This window comes from Pseudophryne corroboree, chromosome 8 (genome assembly GCF_028390025.1).
Source record: "Pseudophryne corroboree isolate aPseCor3 chromosome 8, aPseCor3.hap2, whole genome shotgun sequence".
NCBI lineage: Eukaryota > Metazoa > Chordata > Amphibia > Anura > Myobatrachidae > Pseudophryne > Pseudophryne corroboree.
This window is the reverse complement of record NC_086451.1, coordinates 20,734,417-20,762,013: the sequence shown is the minus strand read 5'-3', so window position 1 is coordinate 20,762,013 and position 27,597 is coordinate 20,734,417. Positions and strand designations below refer to the sequence as shown.

The 27,597-nt window shown below is 47.9% G+C and overlaps 1 protein-coding gene across 1 annotated transcript in view; it reads right to left on the bottom strand.

Moving 5' to 3' along the window:
- Window positions 1-27,597, bottom strand: part of LOC134948179 (caM kinase-like vesicle-associated protein) — a 122,436-nt gene that overhangs the window by 12,807 nt on the left and 82,032 nt on the right. Inside the window, exons 2-3 of the mRNA XM_063936006.1 lie at window positions 25,856-25,955; window positions 25,623-25,754 (exon numbers count right to left, since the gene is read on the bottom strand). Of these exons, the coding sequence (XP_063792076.1) occupies window positions 25,623-25,754; window positions 25,856-25,950 (227 nt within the window). The 5' untranslated portion in view covers window positions 25,951-25,955. The remainder of the gene's footprint in view (window positions 1-25,622; window positions 25,755-25,855; window positions 25,956-27,597) is intronic.

Genomic DNA, 27,597 nt, shown 5'->3' with positions numbered 1-27,597 from the left:
TCCAAATAATACTTCCTTTAACCCCTCGCTCTCTTCCTAAAGGAGTAAAACTGTAGTAGTCACTACATTTAGATCCCTGATTTTCGGCAGCCACAACTTCCCCCTCATCAGGGTCTTCTCAGCCCCAACCCGTTCCCAAGCACAGATGCTCTAGAGTAGAGGGATCTGACATAATAACCCTTTCCTGTTTGATCAGTCACTTAACAAAGCACAATGGGGCAGATGTATTAAGCTTAGAGAAGTGATAAAGCAGTGATAAGTCGAAGGTGATAACGCACCAGCCAATCAGCTCCTAACTGGCAATTTACATATTGGAGCTGATTGGCTGGTGCGTTATCACCTTCCACTTATCACTGCTTTATCACTTCTCCAGGTTTAATAAATCTTTCCCAAAGTGATTTTTTGTTTGTTTTATGTGACAGATCACAAAGAGATTAATCACGCAAAGAAGGGGGGGGGGTTAATAGTGTTCTCATTTTCATAACACCAGTTCCAATCCGGAACCACCTAACACCCTCAAGGGTCAACAAATACCCACCCGTACCATCAAGCTGTATGGAAAGGACTCCTCGCCTGAAAGCTCAAGTGAAGACATAAAACTGCGGAGTTGACCGAGTGGAAAAGATGTCGCTGCTGCGCTGCAAAGGAAATATCCCTGAGTTTTGGCTTTTAGTCTTGGCAGTGACAGGCAGTGCTTGATGCCAGGCTAGCTGCTGGCCGGAGATTATCATCATACAAAGTTATTTTCTACAGACTGTAAACGAAGTACAATGCCGGCTTAGGACACAACGCTGTCGTTATGTAGAGGATGCTGTTAAAGAGAGGTTAGCAGATAAGTTGCAAGACTGTACGCCAGGCAAGTAGCCTTGAAGGGTGGTCGCCTTTAAGACAGCAAATGTTTTGGTGCCGCCGTCACGTTAAACACCTGCCAAGCTCATCGTTCATGGCCGACTTTCTGCGTAGCAAGTCCCAGCGCGCTATTGTTCCACATTCTTATAGCTGCTTCTGTCAGCAAGTTGTACAACAAGATGCATAAACAACTGGGCACCGTGTCACCTAAAACTGGGGCAAAAAACAGCTGATAAATATGTATGACGGCAAAACCTCCCCACTGCTCTGCGCCGCTTACTGCAGTTATACATAGAAACGCGGAGCCTGGAATAGCAAGCACATCACTCACTGACTGCTAGGGTTTCTGTGCTGCAGCCATGCTAGTCTTCAAATGTATGCACAGAGCTCGCCGCTTTGAAATATGTTCTCACTCGGTCTCCCCCCTTGCAAAGCGGTTAAAATAAAATTTCTCAGGTCAGGTTTGACAATAAGATCAGTCACATCGCCTGTGTGTGCGCGCCCTGATTCCATTTTCTGCCTGCCGGCAGCAAATGTCCTATCCCTCAAGTCTCGCAGTGAAGCAGCTGTACACAACCTGTGGCCAGCTGTCGTGGCGCTGGGGTCTTTGTGCCGGAAGTTTTGATCAACCGGCCCGTCGCTTGTTTGTATTAATGTGATGAGGTGGCGGCTGTCACAGAATTGGGTCCTTTTGCACCTGTGGTGGGTGGAACACGGTATGGGGGGGGGGGGGGGGAGTAATGGCAGAACTACTGCAGTGGATGCCCCTTTAGGATCTATGGCAGGCATGTCCAAACTGCGGCCCTCCAACTGTTGAGAAACTACACATCCCAGCATGCCCTGACATGGCTTTAGCATTCTCTGACAGCAAAACTGTGTCAGGGCATGCTGGGATATGTAGTTTCACAACAGCTGGAGGGCCGCAGTTTGGACATGTCTGCTCTATGGGGTCTGGTGGTGAAAGGAGGCCTGACGATGTGTGGGCCTTATCTGTAGGCCTTGCCCTGCTCCGTGGAGCACTGTGTATGAGGCAATGCATGACCCTTGGCTTGGTGAGAAGATGATACGCATTACTCTCAACTCCCCTCCCAAAAAAAAAACCCTCCCCATTATTATAACCCAATTGTAAAGCACAATGGCATATGCTAGTGCTATATGGATACATGTTAATGGATAAGTAATATATATATGTTACAGCCATATATTAAATGGTGTTTCTGATCCACTCATGGGGGTTTATTTACTAAGATTCGTAATTTTCAGAATCATGTTCAAGTTCAATCACGACTGACATCGACAGTGTAAAACTGCAACTTTTTGAATTGATTACGATGGATTTACTAAGCTGTCGTATTCGGGTTTTTCTTTTCTTCCGATGTCGATGTCATTCGTGGTTTTTTACCTATTTTTACGGCAGTGATTAGCAAAACACTGCCGTTTTTTTTTACAATCAATCTCGGCCGGATCTGTGTGATCCGTGCTGGGGTTCTTATTTTTTTTTAATTTAATTAAACAATGTAAAATTAAAAAAAAAAATGCGTGGGGTCCCCCCTCCTAAGCATAACCAGCCTCGGGCTCTTTGAGCCGATCCTGGTTGCAAAAATATGGGGGAAAAAATGACAGGGGTTCCCCCATATTTAAGCAACCAGCCTCGGGCTCTTTGAGCCGATCCTGGTTGCAAAAATATGGGGAAAAAAATGACAGGGGTTCCCCCATATTTAAGCAACCAGCATCGGGCTCTGCGCCTGGTCCTGGTCCCAAAAATACGGGGGACAAAAAGAGTAGGGGTCCCCCGTATTTTTAAAACCAGCACCGGGCTCCACTAGCTGGACAGATAATGCCACAGCCGGGGGTCACTTTTATATAGTGCCCTGCGGCCGTGGCATCAAAAATCCAACTAGTCACCCCTGGCCGGGGTACCCTGGGGGAGTGGGGACCCCTTCAATCAAGGGGTCCCCCCCCCCCAGCCACCCAAGGGCCAGGGGTGAAGCCCGAGGCTGTCCCCCCCCATCCAATGGGCTGCGGATGGGAGGGCTGATAGCCTTTGTTGTAAAATAAAAGATATTGTTTTTAGTAGCAGTACTACAAGTCCCAGCAAGCCTCCCCCGCATGCTGGTACTTGGAGAACCACAAGTACCAGCATGCGGCGGAAAAACGGGCCCGCTGGTACCTGTAGTACTACTACTAAAAAAATACCCAAAAAAAGACAAGACACACACACCGTGAAAGTAAAGATTTATTACATACATACACACATACATACATACTTACCTATGGCCCCACGCAGGTCGGTCCTCTTGTCCAGTAGAATCCAAGGGTACCTGTTGAATAAATTATACTCACGAGATCCAGGGGTCCAGGCTCCTCGGCAAATCCAGGGTTAATCCACGTACTTGTTAAAAATAAAAAAACGGTATCCCGACCACGAACTGAAAGGGGACCCATGTTTGCACATGGGTCACCTTCCCACGAATGCCAGAAACCCACTTTGACTTCTGTCTAAGTGGGTTTCTTCAGCCAATCAGGGAGTGCCACGTTGTAGCACTCTCCTGATCAGCTGTGTGCTCTTGTCCTCACTGACAGGCAGCACACGGCAGTGTTACAATGTAGCGCCTATGCGCTACATTGTAACCAATGCTGGGAACTTTCTGCCCTGCGGTTGACCTAAAGTGACGTCACAGCTGAGCAGAAAGTTCCCAGCATTGGTTACAATGTAGCGCATAGGCGCTACATTGTAACACTGCCGTGTGCTGCCTGTCAGTGAGGACAGGAGCACACAGCTGATCAGGAGAGTGCTACAACGTGGCACTCCCTGATTGGCTGAAGAAACCCACTTAGACAGAAGTCAAAGTGGGTTTCTGGCATTCGTGGGAAGGTGACCCATGTGCAAACATGGGTCCCCTTTCAGTTCGTGGTCGGGATACCGTTTTTTTATTTTTAACAAGTACGTGGATTAACCCTGGATTTGCCGAGGAGCCTGGACCCCTGGATCTCGTGAGTATAATTTATTCAACAGGTACCCTTGGATTCTACTGGACAAGAGGACCGACCTGCGTGGGGCCATAGGTAAGTATGTATGTATGTATGTGTGTATGTATGTAATAAAATTATACTTTCACGTTGTGTGTGTCTTGTCTTTTTTTGGGTATTTTTTTAGTGGTAGTACTACAGGTACCAGCGGGCCCGTTTTTCCGCCGCATGCTGGTACTTGTGGTTCTCCAAGTACCAGCATGCGGGGGAGGCTTGCTGGGACTTGTAGTACTGCTACTAAAAACAATATCTTTTATTTTACAACAAAGGCTATCAGCCCTCCCATCCGCAGCCCATTGGATGGGGGGGGGACAGCCTCGGGCTTCACCCCTGGCCCTTGGGTGGCTGGGGGGGGGACACCCCTTGATTGAAGGGGTCCCCACTCCCCCAGGGTACCCCGGCCAGGGGTGACTAGTTGGATTTTTGATGCCACGGACGCAGGGCGCTGTATAAAAGTGACCCCCGGCTGTGGCATTATCTGTCCAGCTAGTGGAGCCCGGTGCTGGTTTTAAAAATACGGGGGACCCCTACTCTTTTTGTCCCCCGTATTTTTGGGACCAGGACCAGGCGCAGAGCCCGATGCTGGTTGCTTAAATATGGGGGAACCCCTGTCATTTTTTCCCCCATATTTCTGCAACCAGGATCGGCTCAAAGAGCCCGAGGCTGGTTATGCTTAGGAGGGGGGACCCCACGCAATTTTTTTAGCAAAAATAAGCACTTTCACACCCCTTCCCACTGATATACATGCACGGATCTCATGGATCCCTGCATGCATCTCAAATCACGGATAAAAAAAGCAGGTCTGTTTTTTTTTAGGACTTTTTTACGAGTTGTAATTTTTCACGGCAGTGTTTTGTGTTTTTTTGCTTTGCACTTCTTAGTAAATGACCGAGATTCATACTTAAACAGCCGCGTTTTGACCGATGGTGTATTCATTCGTAATTTTTTACCTGAACTAGCAAAAAATTACGAATGCCCTCATCACTGCCGTGATTAGTGTTTAGTAAATGACCGAGATTTACCGAGATGACACTTTGATGAAAAAACGGCATCTCGGTCAAAATCGGGAGCTTAGTAAATATACCCCATGGGCTGGAAATAACTACCACCAAAAAAGGTTACCCCAGTCCTGATTTTAATCAGAAAAAAAGGAGCAGCTGTACATCGATATATAGGAAATAAAGAATCCACACAGGATTCCGCAAATACACCAATGCTTTAAAACACACGACACGTATATATTTGACATATGAAAAGACAGACGTGATATACCAACAGAGGTTATTATATACAGTATATATATATATATATATATATATGTACTAGGTGCTTCATCGCGCCCTACGGGCGCTCTTCACACCGTCGCAAAGGGCTACGCCCCCTTAACCCTTGCATGCCTTTCTGGGGTTTAATATTTGTATTATATGGAGTATTACCTGCATTCCTTTGTTAGTTGTTAAATATTGCACAATGAAAGGGCGTGCGATGGTGAAGGAGGCGCAGCCCCTTGCGACGGCGTGAACAGCACCTGCAGGGCACGATGTACAGAATGTAGCGGGTGCGGGGGGGACTGCGGATGGTGTCTGTAGATGCTGCGGGTGGAGTGAGGCAGAAGTGGGGGTGGGGCCCGGATGGGGAAGGTTCGGGAGGTGCTGCGCGTGGGGGAGGGGCAGAGGAGTGGGGGATGCAGATGGGGGAGGGGTTCGGAGGCACTGAAGGTGGAGGAGGGGCAGGGGTGCCACGGGTGGGAGAGGGGCAGGTGTGGGGATGTTGTGGATGGATGAAGGGTTCCGGAGGTGCTGTTGGATGGGAAGGGACGGGAGTGCCGGGGGTGGGGTAGGGGACCGCAGGCACCATGGGTAGGGTAGGGGCAGGTACGGGTGTTGCGGCGGATGGGAAAGGAGGTCCGGAGGTGCTGCAGGTGGTGGAGGGGCAGGTGCGGGGGTGCCATTGGTGGGGGAGGGGTGGGTGAGGGGGGGACCGCTGATGGAGGAGGGTGTCTGCAGATGCTGCGGGTGGAGGGGGGCAGGTGTGGGGGGAGACGTATAAGGGGGGTGAATGGTGGAAGGGGCCTGGAGGTGCTGTGGGTGGTGAAGGGGTGGAGGAGTGGGAGCCACGGGTGGTGTAGGGGGTCTGGAGGCACAGCATGTGGGGGAGGGGTGGAGTGCCGCATGTGGTGGAGGGGAAGGTGCGGAGGTGTAGTGCATTGGGGAGAGGTCTGGAGGCGCTGCGGGTACTGTACATGCCATAAAAGGTAGTTGGAGGGTATGCAGTAACAGGGCCAGGACAGGGGTGACAGGGTCAGTACAGGGTTGACGGGGCCAGGACAGGGGTGACGGTGCCAGGACAGGGGTGACGGGGCCAGGACAGGGGTGACGGGGCCAGGACAGGGGTGACAGGGCCAGGACAGAAATGATAGGGACAGGATAGGGGTGACAGGGCCAGGGTAGGGGCGGCAGGACCAGGACAGGGGTGACGGGGCCAGTATAGGGTTGACAGGGCAAGCACAGGGGTGACAGGGCCAGGATAGGGGTAACAGGGCCAGCATAAGGGTGACAGGGCCAGGATAAGGGTGAAAGGGCCAGGATAAGGGTGAAAGGGCCAGAATAAGGGTGGCAGGGCAAGGCCAGAGGTGACAGGGACATGACAGATCACAGGGCACGGGAGAGATTGGTATTAGGGACAAAACAGTGGTGACAGACAGATGTGTCTTACCGGAGTCACTGCTGCTGGCTGCTGCTGTTCCATTCCAACCTGTTGGGATCTGCTGCTGCTGGAGACTTGGCATGGCTGACTCTCTCAGGCTGGAGTCCTGCTTTCTCTGCCAGTCCGCATCCCTCCCCCCCTCCTCAGTCACACACCGCAGACCTCGCGCAGCTGCCGGGCACTGTGGTAAGGTGAGACTGGAAATGACTGGTTAGCCCCCAGGAGATGCTGCGGCTGGAGGGAGGAGGGGGTCATAGCATGCACGTGGCGCGGACCTCACGGCTTCCGGGCACTGTGGTAAGGGGAGACTAGGAGTGACTGGTTAGCTCCCAGGAGACGCTGCGGCTGGAGGGAGGAGTGGGTCAGAGCCTGCAAGCAGCTCGGATTTCTGCAGCGTTACCCGCCAGCTAAAGTGTGTGAATGAGCTGGGCGCACTCCACTGCGGGTGGCAGCGCTGCAGCTAGCGGTGGGGTTGCCGGGGCTGGAGATAACAGAGGCAGTATGGAACCTGCACAGCGGCAGGTGCCCCACTAAACTGCAGCTAAGAAGCGTGGAGTGTGCCAGAAAGTGACTCTCCTCCGCACCAGAGAGACCCTGCTGAGTATGCCGATGTGGGGGTCAAGCACACAGTGAGCCGGTGCCCGTCTGTCTGTATGACATACCCCTCACACACCCCCATACCTCCCAAATGTCCCGATTTTCGCGGGACAGTCCCATTTTTTGGGGTCTGTCCCGCTGTCCCACCCGCGTGTCGCACTGTCTGGCGGTGAGGGGGGGGGGGGGCAGTTGGAAAGCTCCTGTACTCGCTGTTCTGCTTAGCAGAGCAGCGGTGAATAGTGGAGACAGAGGGAGAGGGGGCATCAGGGGGTACGGATTAAGGGGGGGGTTCCAGCAGCAGAACCGGATTAAGGTGGGGGGGGGGGGCAGGCGGTACGTACCGTTGGCCCCACAGTTTTAGGGGACCCCCCGACTGGAGTAGCTCTGTCCCAGCTCAGAAGCTACCCCCCCCCCCCGTCCTGCCAGCAACAGCGGCAGCATTGTGCTACAGTCAGCACACGCTGCTGCATATTGGCAGGTCTGTGGTGTTACAGGGAGGCAGCAGTCTCCCTGCTTTCTTCTGCCTGTGCGGGTGTGTAGGGGGGGGAGCGACCACCTCCTCTGGATTTAGCCCTAGCTGAGGGGCCAAAATCCCATCTAAAAAATAAAAATAAAAATCGAAATTTGCATAAGGGGGCGTGGCCGCGCGGGCCGCGATTAGGCCACGCCCCCAACCCACAGCAGGCACAGCAATGAGATAGGGCTCCCCTGTATCAAGTGCCCTGTGCCCCCCGGACTCATAATCAGCCCCTGGGGGCATGCCAGCAGCTCACAGAGCGCTGGGCAAGCCCCCTCACTGACGAAAACGGGGGCCCTCCCGTGAAGCCACGCCCCCTTTTCGCCGAGTGTGTTTCCCTCCTTCTGCCTGGAGAAAGCTCCTGCAGAAAGCTGGGAGGTATGCACCCCTGCCTGTGACATGCCCAATGCCCATGCTATCTGCTTCTGCTCCTAGTCTCCTGTAGATTTGGCCAGATCTCTGTGACTCATTTGAATAACTCCGCCCACTGTTGTGACTCCGCCCAGCGTTAGCAAATGAATCACAAGGTCACAGAATAGGGCTATTATATAGGAGATATATCATACTTGCCTACCTGACCCCAGTGGCGGATCTTGCCACGGGCAAGCAGGACTTTTGCCCGGGGCGCCGCCTTCCGGAGGGCGCTGGCGCCATCCGGAGGGCGCCGCACCGTGGCAAGATCCGCCACTGCTGCCCGCTGTGTCCCCGTCCGCCTCCGCTGCCCGCTGCCGTCCCCGTCCCCATCCCCGTCCCCGTCCGCCTCCTGAAGGGAACTAGACGCTATGCGTCTAGTTTCCCTTCCTGGAGAGTAACTTTACTGAGCGGTGCGCGATGACGTCATCGTGCACCGCACAGCAAAGGTCCTCTCTACGAAGGGAACTAGACGCATAGCGTCTAGTTTCCCTTCGTGGAGAGGACCTTTTGCTGTGCGGTGCGCGATGACGTCATCGCGCACCGCTCAGCATTCAAGCGGCGCTTTTAATGTACAGGGGGCGTAATTGACCACGCCCCCTGTATTAGGCCATACCCCATTTCCTGCCTGGGGCGCAGAGCGCCCCTGAACCGGCCCTGCCTGACCCTCTCCATGAGGGAGAAAATGCTCTGTCCCTGGACTTTCCTGGTAATGTATGATTGCCATCACCTGTGGTGAGCTAGTTAAATGATAAGAAAGGTGTTTCACTACAGGTGATGGCAATCATACATTACCAGGCAAGTCCAGGAACAGAGCATTTTCTCCCTCATGGAGAGAGTCAGGTAGGCAAGTATGATATATATATAGTGGCAGGAGAGGTACTTTGCCACCTGTAAGCTACACACAGGGTCCTGGGGGTGGATGGGAAGTGTGGATGGACCGGGTTCCCATCCATTTGGCCAGACCAGGTCTTATAGGCTTCTTAGCCCAAGAAGCTGCTTCATCAGCCAGCACCTGGTTGCTGGGTCTAAAGCAGAGTCTCTCCCATGAGTCAGGGCTCCTGAAGGCAGTTAGTGTCCAAGTGACAGGCCTGCTAGGGACAGTGGGATCCGGAGGGCTGGGCCACTAGTGTCAGGATGCTGGGACCTGAACGGTTCCTTATTAAGTAAGAGGGAGTGAGGCAGGGCCTAACCTCCCTGGTAGTTTATACTAAAGACAGTGATCTTTGTTTTATGTATATCTTTATTTTTGAGCTACCTGAATAAAAGGTATTTGTTGTTTTTGCACAAGCCTGGAATAGGTCGTTGGTGGAATTTTTGTAACAGAGTGCATTCTAGCAAGACTCCTGTTACAATATATATATATATATATATATATATACTGTATACATAGGTGAAGTGAGCTGTGTATTACAGAGACATCAGTCGGTAGCACTGTTTGCTGAAATTTTCCCGAGAAGTTGTTATAATGTTCCGCAGAACGCTGATTAGAACAGCGAGGGGCGGGCGCTTACGTCTAAGCAGAAACAAATCTATTTACAGCCCCAAACGTAAAGATAATCTGCGTAGGTCGGAGGGTCCTGCTTAGCGCCTTACCAAGATCCATTGTAGAGAAACAGTCACAGCTACGGGTGGCACGCAGAAATAAAATCCACTATAAATATTAAATAGGTCATCTGGATTCTTCTTCTAGCAATTGGGGACGGGGCTTTAAATAACAATTCAGAGTCCCCCTTTTAAAGAAACCATAGTCGATTCATGGAAATCTGCATCTTTGCTGTATTCGGGGGGAGGGGGGGGGGGGGCAGATATTTGGTATGAACACAAAGAACAGCTGCATTAAGTGAGAACTCAACACTGAACCCTCTTAAGCAGGAGCGGCTGCGGGCGAGTAAATGGCCAGTAGCACTTTCCCTGAATAGAAACCAGACTACAGGAGCCAGAATATAATCAAATATTAATGCATTTCTAGCTGCCATGTGTTTGATTGATTACCGTCTTCTCTCAGGACCGTTACTTATAAATATGCAGAATTCCTGTGAGGAACTGACTGTAAATGTACTGACGCTCACGTCGCTCCAGAAGGCTATCTGTGGAAATACTGTTTACTTGTTCCAAATGAAGGACGTTAGTGCCCTATAACACCATAGAAGGGTGGGAGAATTTTATATGCAGGTGGTAGGGTGAGTACGGAGTGGTAAGGGGAGTCCAGGAACGTATTAAATTAATAAAGTAGAATAAGATGTAAATATATATATACTTTTCCGAAAGGAGTTGCACACTCAATCTTCATACATCACGACGGCTGGGGTGCCAGAACTTCAGGAGCGATAGCCACAGCAGATCAGTCCACTATAGACATAGGGGCTGATTCAGACCTAATCGGTGCTGTGCGTTTTAGCACAGCAGCGATCGGGTATGTACTGTGCCGGCGCCGCACTGCGCCAGCCAGACAGCCGACGGCTGTCGTAGCCCTGCGATCGCCTCTGCCTGATTGACAGACAGCGGTGGTTGCTGGGCAGGCCGGCAGCTTTTGGCCGGCATTTAGGGGGCGCGGTCCGGGCCGTTGGGGGAGGGGGGAAGGCGGGCCGCTGCGGCTGTGTGATGTCTAAAGCAGCTGCTGCGACCCGGCATCGACGAGTAGCTCGCGGCAAGCGCTCAGGAGCTGCGCTGGCTGGGAGCTACTCCTGAAGTACAAAAGCATCGCCGCTGTGCGATGCTTTGGTACTTGTCTGACGGGGCAGGGACTGACATGCGGGGCGGGCTACCCCTGTGCTGGGCGTCCCCCTGCATGTCAGTGTGGATGATCGCAGATGTGCTAAATTTAGCACAAATTTAGCACATCTACGATCAGGTCTGAATTAGCCCCATGGAGAGATGAAATGCACTCACCAGGCTAGTTCTTTAAATGCAAAAAAGTTCACATATTATTTATTTTGTAAAGACTTCACAAAATAAATAATATGTGAACTTTTTTGCATTAAAAAACTAGCCTGGTGAGTGCATTTAATCTCTCCATGTCTCTCTCTCTCTCTCTGTCTCTGTCTCTCTCTCTCTATATATATATACACAGCAAATGGAGAAAGGCGGCACTCCAGAGGCTTCACAAATAGTAAATATCACCACAAGTGTTTAATGACATGTCTTGAGAAAGGGGAAACTGGCCCCGAAACGTTGATATGTTACATTAAACACTTGTGGTGATATTTACTATTTGTGAAGCCTCTGGAGTGCTGCCTTTCTCCATTTGCTGCATACCGAGGGGTGCAATCCCCTTAAGGAGGGCACCGGAGCACAGATAGACCCTGTATATAAATGAGTAACCGATAAGTAATATGAAGGGGCCGCATTACGATGTATTTAAAAAAGATAAGAAGCAATACTTTAACTTATATTTGTTCTATTTGGGGCCATAATATTTATTACACATGGGGCAGATGTATTAAGAATTGGAGAGTGATAAAAAATAGAGAGATAAAGTACCAGCCAATCAGCTCCTAACTGCCATGTTACAGGCTGTGTTTGAAAAATGACAGGAGCTGATTGGCTGGTACTTTATCTCTCTCCCCTTTATCTGTCTCCAAAGCTTAGTACATTTGCCCATATGCGTCCAGAATATTACAACCCTAATGGGGCACTATATTTTTTAAATATATAATATAGGGAAATATATTTGTACTTTTTGACATTAGTTTATCAAACACATTTATATTTACTAGCGTATGGATGGCGGTGTGTAGCGGGCGGCTTTGAATAATGGCGGTTTTTCAGGGGGTTTGCCTCTAGTACATCGGGGGTATTAAAAGCAGGCAGAAAAACCCCAAAAGTTATGGGTTTGAGTAACCGTAGAACATGAGAAAACTTTAAATCTTTCTATACTTTATTATGAAAATGTGGCCCGATATAAAAATTTTGATTGAAATATTAAAGCACAAGTGCTGCCACGATACTCAGAACAACATCACAATTCTCAAATCAAAGAGCCGTTATCAGCGGATTACATCGTGCACGGTTCCGTGAACCTATAGGCTTGATCGGATACATTGTTCAGCAGCAGCCACATGGAATTCCGGCTACAGCGGCCTCTTCACAGGCTGAACTATAATTGAAGGTTTCAATGCTACAATTTTGCAATCTCGATTAAAACCAGCGATTCTTCTTTCAAGCCAGTAATTGAGTGCGTTGTGCTTATTTACAGCTATTTATGCAGCGCACACATATTCTGTAGCACTTTACAGAGATGACTAATTCATTGACATCTGTCTCGTCCCCAGTGAAGCTTACACTCCATGTTATTATTTATTATCCTTTATTTGTGTTCTCTATCACATCAGCCAATTAACCTACCAGTAGGGTTTTGGAGTGTGGGAGGAAGCAGGAGCACCAGGAGCAGACCCATGTAAACGCGGGGAGAACATACAGACTCCACACATATACAGGATTGGTCAAACTCATAACCTCTGTTTGCAACTGTGAATTGAATAATGTCTTCCACACGTCTGTCCCATGGGGTGGGGGGGGGGGGGGGGTAATTCAGATCTGATCGCAGCAGCAAATTTGTTAACTAATGGGCAAAACCATGTGCACTGCAGGTGGGGCAGATGTAACATGTGCAGAGAGAGTTAGATTTGGGTGGTTTATATTGTTTCTGTTAGTGATGAGCGGGTTCGGTTCCTCGGAATCTGAACCCCCCCCAACTTCACCCATTTTACACGGTTCCGAGGTAGCCTCGGATCCTCCCGCCTTGCTCGGTTAACCCGAGCGCGCCCGAACGTCATCATCCTGCTGTCGGATTCTCGCGAGATTCGTATTCTATATAAGGAGCTGCGCGTCGCCGCCATTTTCACTCGTGCATTGGAGATGATAGGGAGAGGACGTGCAGCGTTCTCTCAGTTGTGTTCAGTGTGCTGCAAATATCTGTGCTCAGTGTGCTGAAAATATCTACGTTCTCTGCCTGAAAAACGCTCCATATCTGTGCTGCAGTATATAGTAGGAGGACAGTGCAGAATTTTGCTGACCAGTGACCACCAGTATTATATCAGTACAGTACAGTAGTCCACTGCTCTACCTACCTCTGTGTCATCAAGTATACTATCCATCCATACCTGTGGTGCATTTTAGTTGTGCGCAGTATATATAGTAGGAGGACAGTGCAGAATTTTGCTGACCACCAGTATATAATATATAGCAGTACGGTACAGTAGGCCACTGCTCTACCTACCTCTGTGTCATCAAGTATACTATCCATCCATACCTGTGGTGCATTTTAGTTGTGCGCAGTATATATAGTAGGAGGACAGTGCAGAATTTTGCTGACCACCAGTATATAATATATAGCAGTACGGTACAGTAGTCCACTGCTCTACCTACCTCTGTGTCATCAAGTATACTATCCATCCATACCTGTGGTGCATTTTAGTTGTGCGCAGTATATATAGTAGGAGGACAGTGCAGAATTTTGCTGACCACCAGTATATAATATATAGCAGTACGGTACAGTAGGCCACTGCTCTACCTACCTCTGTGTCGTCAAGTATACTATCCATCCATACCTGTGGTGCATTTTAGTTGTGCGCAGTATATATAGTAGGAGGACAGTGCAGAATTTTGCTGACCACCAGTATATAATATATAGCAGTACGGTACAGTAGTCCACTGCTCTACCTACCTCTGTGTCGTCAAGTATACTATCCATCCATACCTGTGGTGGATTTTAGTTGTGCGCAGTATATATAGTAGGAGGACAGTGCAGAATTTTGCTGACCACCAGTATATAATATATAGCAGTACGGTACAGTAGGCCACTGCTCTACCTACCTCTGTGTCGTCAAGTATACTACAAAAGTTCAGTAAAATGACACAAAAATCAAAATTAAAAGCGTCTGATGAGAAGCGTAAACTTGCCAATATGCCATTTACGACACGGAGTGGCAAGGAACGGCTGAGGCCCTGGCCTATGTTCATGGCTAGTGGTTCAGATTCACATGAGGATGGAAGCACTCATCCTCTCGCTAGAAAACTGCAGTGCCACTCCTAGATGGGCCAGGTATTTGTGTCGGCCACTTGGGTCGCTTAGCTTAGTCACACAGCTACCTCATTGCACCTCTTTTTTTCTTTGCATCATGTGCTGTTTGGGGACTATTTTTTAAATCTTCCATCCTGTCTGACACTGCAGTGCCACTCCTAGATGGGCCAGGTGTTTGTGTCGGCCACTTGGGTCGCTTAGCTTAGTCACACAGCTAACTCATTGCACCTCTTTTTTTCTTTGCATCATGTGCTGTTTGGGGACTATTTTTTAAATCTGCCATCCTGTCTGACACTGCAGTGCCACTCCTAGATGGGCCAGGTGTTTGTGTCGGCCACTTGGGTCGCTTAGCTTAGTCACACAGCTACCTCATTGCACCTCTTTTTTTCTTTGCATCATGTGCTGTTTGGGGACTATTTTTTTAAATCTGCCATGCTGTCTGACACTGCAGTGCCACTCCTAGATGGGCCAGGTGTTTGTGTCGGCCACTTGGGTCGCTTAGCTTAGTCACACAGCTACCTCATTGCACCTCTTTTTTTCTTTGCATCATGTGCTGTTTGGGGACTATTTTTTAAATCTGCCATCCTGTCTGACACTGCAGTGCCACTCCTAGATGTTAGGCGCCGGGGTCCGCTCGTCGGTGCGGCCCGGCGCCTAGCAACCAGGGACGCCGTACGCGTACAGCCGCCGGCTCCCTGGCAACGCTAGACGCCGGGCGCACGGAGCCGCACGGACCCTAGCAACGGGGACGCCACTGGCGGACCGCGTTCCCCGTTGCTGGGTCCATTTAAATTAAGTAGGGCACCTGTTTCCTGGCCGTGCAGCAAGGCAGCTGCACGGCATCCACGCAATTAGCCCTGTCAGCAGTTGATTGGAGGGCTTCAGTTTATATGCTCTTGCAGTGCCTCACACAGACGCCGGTAATAGCTTCCTGCATGCTGTCTCTGTTTGCTGAGAGTGTTTCCAGTCTTGCTGTATCCGGTCGTTCCAGTCCTCAGTTGTCCTGCACTCGGAAGTCGTCATCTTGTTCCTGGAGTCCTGACTGAGCACCGTTTAAACATCCAGTGGTGTTCGTGAGTCGCGGCGTTGCCGTGTGTTGCGGCTTGGCCGCTTTATTATTTATTACTTATTATTTGTGTTTCGGAGCATTTTGCGGAGGTTTCCGCTCCCACAGATCCACTCTGGTATCCAGCGGTGCTGGGTAGGAGTTATGGACTAGTGGATTTTGGTTGTCTTTTTACCTGGCGGTTTTTCCGCACATACTTCAGGTTTGGTTAGTTAGCCTGTTGCCCTTGGCCTGTTGTTAGTCAGAGGTCCTCTTGTCATCATCCTGCCTCGGATTTCCCTTTGTCTCTCACTAAGACCGGGGGGCACCGGAGTTGGGCAGACATAATCCGCCTTTCAAACGTGGCTGCCAGGGGCTCAAGAAACCATAGTCTCGCAAGGGATTTCCGATAGCACGGGTGAGACAATAGAGTTAGGGCGCCAGGGGCAACTAGTCTTTCCTGCTCCCGTAACCAGCATTCCCTTCCAGTACTCTGGCCATTGTCATAAGATCTCCTCCGGTCAGGAGTACTGGAATCATAACATTATTACCGGCCAATACCAAAACTTAAAATTAAAACAGGGTTTAATTTTTTCCTTATTCAGTTTTGTAAGAGTTATCGGCCTCATGAATCCCACAGGTTTAGGGCCAAATCCTGGTCAGCTCCTAGTCAGCCAGATTCAAGAACTTACTCAGATGGTTCAGGATCTTTCCCTTCGGGTGAAGTCGCAGGAAGATCTTTTACGAACTTCCCCGAGGGTAGTCCCTGAACCAAAAATGCACTTGCCTGACCGTTTTTCTGGTGATAGGAAAGAGTTTTTTAATTTTAAAGAATCCTGTAAACTTTATTTTCGTTTAAGACCGATCTCCTCAGGTACTGAATCTCAGCGGGTCGGGATTATTATTTCTTTGCTCCAGGGGGATCCTCAGACCTGGGCATTTGGTTTAAAAGCAGAGGATCCGGTGTTGTTGTCAGTAGACGCTTTTTTTGGGTCTTTAGGGCTTTTGTATGATGACCCTGATAGAGAGGCATCCGCTGAGAGTCAGTTGCGTGCTCTCAGACAGGGTAGAAATCCTGCACAGGTTTATTGTACGGAGTTTCGCCGTTGGTCGAACGACTGTGGCTGGAATGACCCAGCCCTGCGCAGTCAGTTTCGCCTCGGCTTATCAGAGTCTATAAAAGACAGTCTCCTTCAGTATCCCGCTCCTGAGACTCTCGATAAACTCATGGAGCTTTCTATTAAGATTGATCGTCGTCTCAGAGAGCGGAGGGCTGAAAAAGGAGCACCTGTCAGGTCTACTCCATGTGTATATTCCATTCCTGAGGACGTAGAGGAGCCCATGCAGATGGGTCTCTCCCGGCTGTCTCCAGAAGAAAGAGCCAGAAGGCAAAACTCTGGTCTTTGTTTGTACTGTTGGGGTAAGGGACATTTTGCCCGTAATTGTCCGAACAAGTCGGGAAACGCCTCGACCAAGTGAATTGTGAGGGGGTTCACTTCGGTCTGCAGCTTATCTCCTCGAATAACTCCCTTTTAGTCCCAGCTAAAGTTTCCTTTGGCAGCCTCAGTTCTTCGGTGTCGGCTTTTGTTGACAGTGGAGCTGCAGGGAACTTTATGGACTTAACTTGGGCCAAGGCCTTAGGCATTCCTCAGTTAGCCTTGGGTAGGTGTGTCACCATGCATGGTTTAGATGGGAGTCCTTTGTCCAATGGGGTTATTTCCCTCTGTACACCCCCTGTACTACTTACGGTAGGAGCTCTTCATTCCGAAAAGATCGAGTTCTTCCTTACCCATTGCCCAGCAGTTCCAGTGGTTCTGGGTCACCCTTGGCTGGCCTTTCATAATCCCACCATTGATTGGCGGTCGGGGGAGATTTCACAATGGGGTACCATCTGTAATAAGGAATGTATTACGTTTCCTGTCAGAATAGCAACTGCCATTCCTGAACTCATTCCCGTGGAATACCAGGACTTTGTTGATGTGTTTTCCAAGGGCAATGCGGACATTCTGCCTCCCCATCGGCCTTATGATTGTACTATTGAGCTAATTCCTGGTGCCACATTGCCAAAGGGAAGGTTATATGCTTTATCTGGGCCAGAAACTGCGGCCATGAATGAGTATGTTAAGGAGAGCCTAGGGAAAGGATTTATTAGGCCATCTAAATCCCCTTTAAGTGCAGGCTTCTTCTTTGTGGAAAAGAAAGATGGATCACTCAGACCTTGCATTGACTTTAGAGCCCTGAATAAGATCTCAGTTAAAAATACTTATCCTCTGCCGCTGATTTCTGTCCTCTTTGATCAGCTGCGTTCGGCTGTGATTTTTTCTAAAATTGACCTAAGGGGAGCGTATAACCTCATTCGAATCAAGTCTGGAGATGAGTGGAAGATGGCATTCAGTACTCAGTCGGGTCACTACGAGTATCTGTTGATGCCGTTCGGCTTGTCTAACGCTCCAGCAGTTTTCCAGGATCTCATTAACGATGTGCTCCGTGACTTCCTAGGAAGATTCGTGGTCGTTTACTTAGACGACATCCTGATTTATTCTGACTCAATTGAACAACATGTTACCCAGGTGCGTCAGGTTCTTCAAAAATTACGTGAAAATCATCTATATGCCAAGCTGGAGAAGTGTGAGTTTCATGTCACGGAGGTATCCTTTTTAGGGTACATTATTTCCCCTCGGGGATTCTACATGGAACCTAAGAAGCTCCAAGCCATCCTTAGTTGGGCGCAACCCACCAATTTAAAAGCAATTCAGCGCTTTTTAGGGTTTGCGAATTATTATAGAAGATTTATTCATTCTTTTTCCGACCTGGTTGCTCCCCTTGTGGCACTGACTAAGAAGGGAGCGGATCCTACCAACTGGTCACGTGAAGCTGAGTTATCCTTTCAGGCCTTTAAACAAGCTTTTGTCTCAGCTCCAGTCCTCAGACATCCCAACCCAGAATTGCCCTTCGTTGTTGAGGTTGATGCCTCGGAGGTTGGAGTGGGGGCTATCCTATCTCAAAAGGATCCGGAGTCTCTGGAACTACATCCTTGTGCCTTTATGTCCAGGAAATTCTCATCCGCTGAATCCAACTACGATGTTGGTAACCGGGAGTTACTGGCTATTAAATGGGCTTTCGAGGAGTGGAGGCATTGGCTTGAGGGAGCAACACATACCATTTCAGTATTGACTGACCACAAAAATCTTCAGTACATCGAATCAGCTAAGCGGCTGAATGCCCGGCAGGCTCGTTGGGCTTTATTTTTTACTCGTTTCAAGTTTATTATCACTTTCAGGCCAGGTTCCAAGAATACCAAGGCGGATGCCCTGTCACGCAGTTTTCTTCCAGTTCATAATAACAGTCCTGTTACTCCCATACTTCCGTCTTCAGTCATTCGGGCAGGCCTCACACAAGATTTATTTACCCAGTTAAAGCAGCTTCAACATCAAGCTCCTGGAAATACTCCTGCTGGTCGTCTTTACGTCCCTGAGTTTTTGAGAGCTACTGTTTTGACTGAGTTTCATGATAGCAAAGTTGCCGGGCATCCGGGGATCTCTAAGACTTTGGAATTAGTCTCCCGCTCAGTATGGTGGCCTGGTCTTTCTAAAGACATTAAGGAGTTTGTTTTTTCTTGTCAGGTCTGTGCACAGCATAAGGTTTCCCGTTCCTTGCCTATCGGGCAACTTATGCCCTTAAATGTTCCTCTCAGGCCATGGTCTCATATTTCCATGGATTTTGTGGTAGACCTCCCTCTGTCAGCCGGATTCCGAGTCATATGGGTGGTAGTGGACCGTTTTAGCAAGATGGCTCATTTCATTGCTCTTCCCCGACTGCCATCTGCCCAGGGATTGGCAGTTTTGTTTCTCCGCCATGTTTTCAGACTTCATGGGTTGCCCACTGATATTGTTTCTGATCGGGGTCCACAATTCATTGCACAATTCTGGAGGTCTTTTTGTGCTTCATTAAAGATGAAATTGTCTTTAACATCCAGCTACCATCCCCAGTCCAACGGGCAAACCGAGCGAGTTAACCAATCATTGAAACAGTATTTGCGTTTGTACTCAGCCAAACTCCAGAATGATTGGTCCGAGTTTCTTCCTTTGGCGGAGTTTGCTTACAATAATTCTTGTCATTCCTCCACTAATGTGTCTCCATTCTTTTCAGTTTTTGGTTTTCACCCCAGAGCTAATTCTTTTTTTCAACATTCTTCAGTTTCCTCGCTAACCTTAACCTCTCATCTCAGAGTCATTTGGAAAAAAGTGCACCTTGCTCTCAGAAAAGCGGCCTTTCGAGAGAAAATTTTTTCTGACAGGCTTCGACGTCCTTGCACTTTTAAGGTGGGAGATAGGGTATGGTTGTCGACTCGTAACATTAGACTTCGACAATCCTCAGCTAGATTGGGCCCCAAATTTATTGGACCATTTCATATTATTAAAAAAATCAACCCAGTTGCTTTCCGGTTACGTTTACCAAGAGCTCTCCGGATCGGAAATACGTTCCATTGTTCCCTGTTGAAACCATACGTTTCTTCCAGTAGATTTCCTCGGAAGATCTCTCAGGGGAAATCTCCAGTAGATGTACAGGGACAACAGGAGTTCTTGGTGGAGAAGGTTCTCGATTCCAAATTGTCCCGGGGTCGGCTTTATTTTCTGGTGCACTGGAGAGGCTATGGTCCAGAGGAAAGGTCTTGGGTCCTGGATAAGGATCTCCATGCCCCGAGGCTCAAGAGGGCATTTTTTCGGGAATTTCCTCAGAAACCTGGCTTTAGGGGTTCCTTGACCCCTCCTCAAGGGGGGGTACTGTTAGGCGCCGGGGTCCGCTCGTCGGTGCGGCCCGGCGCCTAGCAACCAGGGACGCCGTACGCGTACAGCCGCCGGCTCCCTGGCAACGCTAGACGCCGGGCGCACGGAGCCGCACGGACCCTAGCAACGGGGACGCCACTGGCGGACCGCGTTCCCCGTTGCTGGGTCCATTTAAATTAAGTAGGGCACCTGTTTCCTGGCCGTGCAGCAAGGCAGCTGCACGGCATCCACGCAATTAGCCCTGTCAGCAGTTGATTGGAGGGCTTCAGTTTATATGCTCTTGCAGTGCCTCACACAGACGCCGGTAATAGCTTCCTGCATGCTGTCTCTGTTTGCTGAGAGTGTTTCCAGTCTTGCTGTATCCGGTCGTTCCAGTCCTCAGTTGTCCTGCACTCGGAAGTCGTCATCTTGTTCCTGGAGTCCTGACTGAGCACCGTTTAAACATCCAGTGGTGTTCGTGAGTCGCGGCGTTGCCGTGTGTTGCGGCTTGGCCGCTTTATTATTTATTACTTATTATTTGTGTTTCGGAGCATTTTGCGGAGGTTTCCGCTCCCACAGATCCACTCTGGTATCCAGCGGTGCTGGGTAGGAGTTATGGACTAGTGGATTTTGGTTGTCCTTTTACCTGGCGGTTTTTCCGCACATACTTCAGGTTTGGTTAGTTAGCCTGTTGCCCTTGGCCTGTTGTTAGTCAGAGGTCCTCTTGTCATCATCCTGCCTCGGATTTCCCTTTGTCTCTCACTAAGACCGGGGGGCACCGGAGTTGGGCAGACATAATCCGCCTTTCAAACGTGGCTGCCAGGGGCTCAAGAAACCATAGTCTCGCAAGGGATTTCCGATAGCACGGGTGAGACAATAGAGTTAGGGCGCCAGGGGCAACTAGTCTTTCCTGCTCCCGTAACCAGCATTCCCTTCCAGTACTCTGGCCATTGTCATAAGATCTCCTCCGGTCAGGAGTACTGGAATCATAACACTAGATGGGCCAGGTGTTTGTGTCGGCCACTTGGGTCGCTTAGCTTAGTCACACAGCTACCTCATTGCACCTCTTTTTTCTTTGCATCATGTGCTGTTTGGGGACTATTTTTTAAATCTGCCATCCTGTCTGACACTGCAGTGCCACTCCTAGATGGGCCAGGTGTTTGTGTCGGCCACTTGGGTCGCTTAGCTTAGTCACACAGCTACCTCATTGCACCTCTTTTTTTCTTTGCATCATGTGCTGTTTGGGGACTATTTTTTAAATCTGCCATCCTGTCTGACACTGCAGTGCCACTCCTAGATGGGCCAAGTGTTTGTGTCGGTCACTTGGGTCGCTTAGCTTAGCCATCCAGCGACCTCGGTGCAAATTTTAGGACTAAAAATAATATTGTAAGGTGTGAGGTGTTCAGAATAGACTGGAAATGAGTGGAAATTATGGTTATTGAGGTTAATAATACTATGGGATCAAAATGACCCCCCAAATTCTATGATTTAAGCTGTTTTTGAGGGTTTTTTGTAAAAAAAACACCCGAATCCAAAGCACACCCGAATCTGACAAAAAAATTTCAGGGAGGTTTTGCCAAAACGCGTCCGAATCCAAAACACGGCCGCGGAACCGATTCCAAAACCAAAACACAAAACCCGAAAAATTTCCGGTACACATCACTAGTTTCTGTGCAGCGTAAATACTGGCTGCTGTATTTTTACACTGCAATTTAGAATTCCGTTTGAACACACCCCACCAAAATCTAACTCTCTCTGCACATGTTATATCTGCCCCACCTGCAGTGCACATGGTTTTGCCCATTAGCTAACAAATTTGCTGCTGCGATCAGATCTGAATTAGGCCCAATATACTTTGGCAATGATGGTTGTACTATGGAAACTCATTGGGGTTAGTTAGTTCATATATGCTACTGCAGTCACGGTACTTTGGGGATCCTATGCGTTTCAGCCAGGTAAAAGCAGACTTCATCAGGGATAAAGTGGAATTTTTGTAGGCAGCCTCCAAGAATATAACTCGTTTTCATCATTTCTACTGAGTTCCAATAACGGTTTGTTATAGCTATGAGTCAGAGCATGGAAACATAGTAATATCAGATCATTTCAGTTTATGTCGTTTAATAATTCGCTAAATTGTTTAATTAGCCAATTAACAGTCTAATTCAGCCTTCATGGCGTTCTCTAGGGATAAGTCAAGTATTTGTATATAAATATTTAAAAGTCGACGTTCGTGGAAATCAGTTCATTATCCTTTATTTCTCTCCTGGAGATTTGTAATCACTTGTCACACTCAGGAAATATAATTCTTACATTGGGCATTATCAATCCGTCTCCTGTCGCTGCACTGAACGCGATGCTGCTTAATTAACCTTCAATGTCTCACGACATAAAATAGGGATCAAATTGAAAATCAAAAAAATGTGAAATATGATGCAAATTATCTCCTTCTATTAGATTGTAAAGGCAATTACTTGGAGGCCCATATTTATTAAAAGCCCACCCCCACTAACAACAAAAAAACGAAAAAAAAAAAACGATGTGTTTCCTGTATGTCTGGGAGAAGTATAAGCGTGTGTAAAACTGCACGGTTGTGGCTAGAGAGAATCCAGGCCAGGTATTTTTTGAGGCCAGTGTTGAGGAGCAGCCACCTGTCAATTACTGGTAAAAGGGCTTAAGACGCAAAGAACATTGCTCCTGATGGTGGACAAGCTGCCCAGGTGATAGGCTTGGGGGTGGTTACTGTTAGGGTCCCGGACCTTGAGGTCTACTGAAGACGTCATATCTCTATTCTTCTAAAAAGGTTCCTAATTCAAAGTCCGAACGTATGCCTCTTGGAGAACAGGTGCCTATACTGTTTATATAGCTTACTTCCTCTCAGGTTATATACTGTATGTAGTCCTCTCCTCTCTGTGGTTTGGAAACCTTTTTTTTATGCCAAGAAATCACTGGTCAGATGTAAATCAAAACTCGGGTTGAGTTCCGTCCTTGATTTCAAACACTGCAAACTTGTACTTCATACTTTCCATTTCTTATGCGTTCCAATGCTCTTACATTTCATTTTCCATTTGTTTATCCCACACAATGAAGACCGCACAGGCAGCGGAGTAAATAAACTGCTACCCTTGTTTCACACATCATCGTCTTTCTTGTATGAAGAGAGGGGCCTGTGGAGGTGGGTATAAAGCAACTCTTTGATTTGGCTCTGGAATTACGGTTCTACTTACAAGCTTTACATTTTCCACAGTAGGAGAAGGCCGCTTTTCTTCTGTGTTATCCATCCATTCTGCAATATTTAATCTGATATAGAGATAAAACTAGAAACTACAGTAGTTGGTTTAGCGCAGGGCTGGCCAAACCGGTCCTCGAGATCTACCAACAGTTCATGTTTTCCAGGCCTCCTGGAGATCTGTAGACTTGTCAGTTAGGAATGAATGCAGCACATCTTAATTAGTAATGACTACACCTGTGCACCAGCTAGGTGGTCTGAAAAATTGGAACTGTTGGTAGATCTCGAGCACTGGTTTGGCCAGCCCTGGTTTAGCGGCTTTACCAAATATCATGACTGCTCGATAAAGCAAGTTATAAAGATAACTGGATCAGCTTCTGATTGAGTTTTGGACTTTTAAGGTAGTAATACTTCTCTTTTGATGCTTCTACTAAATCCAAGGAGGTCCTCTTGAACTTGTCTCACATCACATTTATTTTCCATAAATTTCCATTTTAATTTTTCCACTTGATTCATATAGGCGTCTTACTTTGAACAGTTTCTCCAGAGGCTCTTGACTTGCACCCCTCCTTACTGATGTTCTTCATCTAAATTTTATGGGGATTACTTTTGACTGGGATGTAACTAGTGCAATTAAAAATAATTGTCTTGTTCAAGAATATTTGCACATGTTGGCCAAAAATTGAGGATACTGTGCGTTATCTTATCTGTAAATCTAGTCCGGTGATGATCCTACCCGAACAAGCTGGTGGTACTTAATCATACAACCTGTGATCCAGTCATTCAGACTCTTGTCCAAGAGAAAATCAGTGCAGCCGCCCACAGATCTGTCCATTTGGAAAATGTCCCATTGTTCTAACACGTCTAACTGTTGATTTTTATGGTACCTTGTTTCCAACACATTACTATCTTATGTTACAGCGGTCATGTCCATTCCTCCTACAATATCATGCTTAATCTTTATACTGCATTGCAGGAGACATTACAGAAAAATGGAAGAAGGAAGTATATACTGTAAAAATCCTGACTGTGTATTAGGATAAACTCCCTGTAGGAACTAGACAGAAGCATACAGCTTCTTAGGTCCATGGGTTGAAAGTTGGCCAGCTCACTTATCCCTTTTGAGAAGATACACATTTGTCATTTTAAAAACATACTCAATACACCCTTACAGGGACACGACGGTGGAATTATATTAATTCCAGGGGGCCGTATGAGAGTCACAACTGCCAAAGTCCTGGGCCTATACTGTGTGACACACGAGGACATACGTCAGGTTCTCATTGATCATAATCCAGTCATGTATGGACCCAGGGCTGTTTTTCCCTCCATGCTTTAGCTAAGAGTTCATCTCACTGCGAAAAAAAAGATAAAAGTGACATTTATGTCAATATTATCAATTTTTTCACAAAAGCATTTCCCGAGGGTCCTTGGAAAAGGTTAATTTGTAAAATAGAATAGATAATGTGATAACGATGAACCCAGACTCCTTTTTCATGGACAAACCTTTCTTCAGAGCATTCTGTTATATCTCTTATATTCTGTATGAATGTATCAATATATTTACATTTTACCCCCATAATTGTCCTTGACTAGCACTTCGTAAAACACAGATATCCTCCGTACTGCAGCTGTATCACGTAAGATAGTCACCGAAGAACATTATCACATCTGGGACATCTGCAGAACTGATGTTAAAGATGTTTGAAGACCACTTCAAAGTCTTGGGCTATAGAAGACCTTCCTCATAAATGTAAATGAAAGGTTAGGCACCACTGAGGGGAGGTTAGGTTTAGGCACTAAGGGGGAAGGGTTAGTGCTAAGCTGCAGGGAAGGGGGGGGGGGGGTTAGAGTTAGGCATCACAGGGGGGAGGCTAGGGTTAGGCACTACGGGGGGAGGTTTCGGGGACAGGGGGTAACATACTTCGCCCCAATTGGGATTTCAAACATCAGGTTGCCGGCGTCAGTATTTGTGACCGTCGGCATCCTGGGAACCATTGCTTTAGACTGGAGCGATGGGACAATACGCACCTTCTTGGTTCCGGACGCATTATCTGGTCCTCTCTGCCCGTAGAATAGATGGATTTCCATGATGCAGTTGCTCTCAGTCACTGATAGGCTGGGAGCGGGCCATGCTGTGACATCATCATTGTGGCCCGCTCCCAACCAATCAGTGACTGAGAGTAGCCTCATCAGGACTCCAGTCTACTGCAGCTGAGCCTGGGGAAGGACCAGATGACGCTCACGCTGACAAGACAAGCCCTTTCTGACCACAGATGTGTGACTAAGGTAAGTGAAAGGGGAGTGGAGACGATGGAGAAGGAAGGGGAGGGGCATATCAAGTGGCACACGGGGGGAAGGGTAGCATGGAGGACAGGAGTGAGGAGATGGATGACAGAATAAGCAGTTTCTTTTCACTTTTATACATGACTGACTGACATTTTACTTACATTTTCAGGATCATTATTTCATTCTTTGCCGCCCTCCTCACTTTCCGTCCATCCTTTTTCAGAAACTTCTTACAGACGTAGAGACGGTCCGTCTGCATCTCTCGGGCCAGACAGATCTCACAGAACTCCTTCCTGAGAGACACAGAGACTTTATCACTCTACAGTCCCTACATACAGTATATGATGACAGGTATAAAAATGTAACCCAACGCGTTTCAGAGCACAATACTCACGCGCAGAGAAGTTGGCCGATCTCATACTTGTCTGTGATATCAGAGAAGCAATTATACGTTTTCTCATTGCGGACACTGATGCATCCAAAAGGCATGACCGCTGCAAGAGAGGGGAGAAACGCGTTAGTTAGATGGCAGTGAAGCAAAACACAAAAGCACAAGACACTTTTCAAGCATAGACACTTTCAGGCACATTCAAATAACACGGAATAGTGCACTCAGTGACTGGGAACCGATGACATCACTGCTGTCATTATTTCCTAGCCAATTGATAGGCTGCATCCTCAAAAATATGAATCCAGAAGAGATTCTGAAACGCGTCTGTTCTTTACCAATGGGACATTTCAGCTAATGTCTAAAGCTCAGCTTTCCGGAACTTAATAAATTGGGTCATTTTGTCAATCGCACAGAGCTATAAGGTGATGGCATTATCCGTCGTTACCTATGAAAATGTCTAAGTCAGTAGCATTATGGGTTTAACAAATAGACCTGATCTTAAAATTACCCTCTCCCTGGTGAAAACTGACATTTTTTTTCCCCGCTGGAGTTAGTGCTTAGTAAATAGGTCCCCTTGTCCTTAAACATGTATGTGTTATGTATAACAGAATTCTATATAGAGTTCTTGCTCAGAAGATGTCTAATGCAATATTACGGTGCGGTTGTGCTGTGCCACATACCATCACATGGCAAATGCCCACACAGCTCTAGCTGTTGGGGTCTGCGGTACCATCGGCTGGGAGTACCCGCGTCTGTTGAAAGGAAACGCATTAATCATCGGTTTCCATGATATTCACCACTGCTCCAAATCTGGTGCTGAAACCTGAGCTTCATCAGGCACTGATGTGAGCAAGTGTAGACAGATGGACCCAATACGGTTCACTGCACTCACAGCCTGTTCTATCCAGCCACTGAGCAAACAACGGTCTGTTCTATCCAGCAACGTCAGTCCCGTACGGCTTGTACTATCCTGTCACACACATAGCATGCATTATCCAGCTACTGTACACATATGCTGCCCCAAACAGGGCAACGTGAATCTATATTTTTCCAGTGAGATGACGCGACTTAGAGAAAATCTCAGTGCAGTGTGATGTGCGAGTGATACCTGGAACATGCAATAATGATGACAGATATTTCCACAAGTGGATGGGTTGGACTGGTGCGGTCTCATAAATGTGTGCAGATCGGCACATGGGCGAATAATATCCATCTTCAGTTCGCTGCATGCAGTGGGAGAGTGGTGCGCTACTGCAGTTCGCCATCCCCGTAGAAAACTATGAGAGCCGCAAACTGCTAATATCTGAGATATCTGCAGCTTTAACTTATTTTCCCTAGTCCCAATACTAATATTTGCATTAATATTTAAGGCAAATGCCCCAGCAAAGCCCTCCATTTATTACATAGTCATAACTAGTGCAAAGTGACATAACTCAGATGAACTTGTTGACTATTCTACAACGAAACGCGTCAGTCCACTACTATGGGACAACCACTGGCCCCATCCTTACAGAAAACTCAGCTTAGTCATTACACAGATTAAGTTCTCTCAATTTACTATAAAAAAATGACACAATCGGTACTATCCAGTCATTGCACACACAGCCTGCCCCCCAAATGCCCCCTCCCCCAGTCACTAGTACTATACACACAGCGGATGTTTAGAACGGGTTTCTAAGTAAAGATTCATTTGAGTCCAGTGTGTGTATTACAGTTGATTTGCTTTATACACATAATTGATGAAA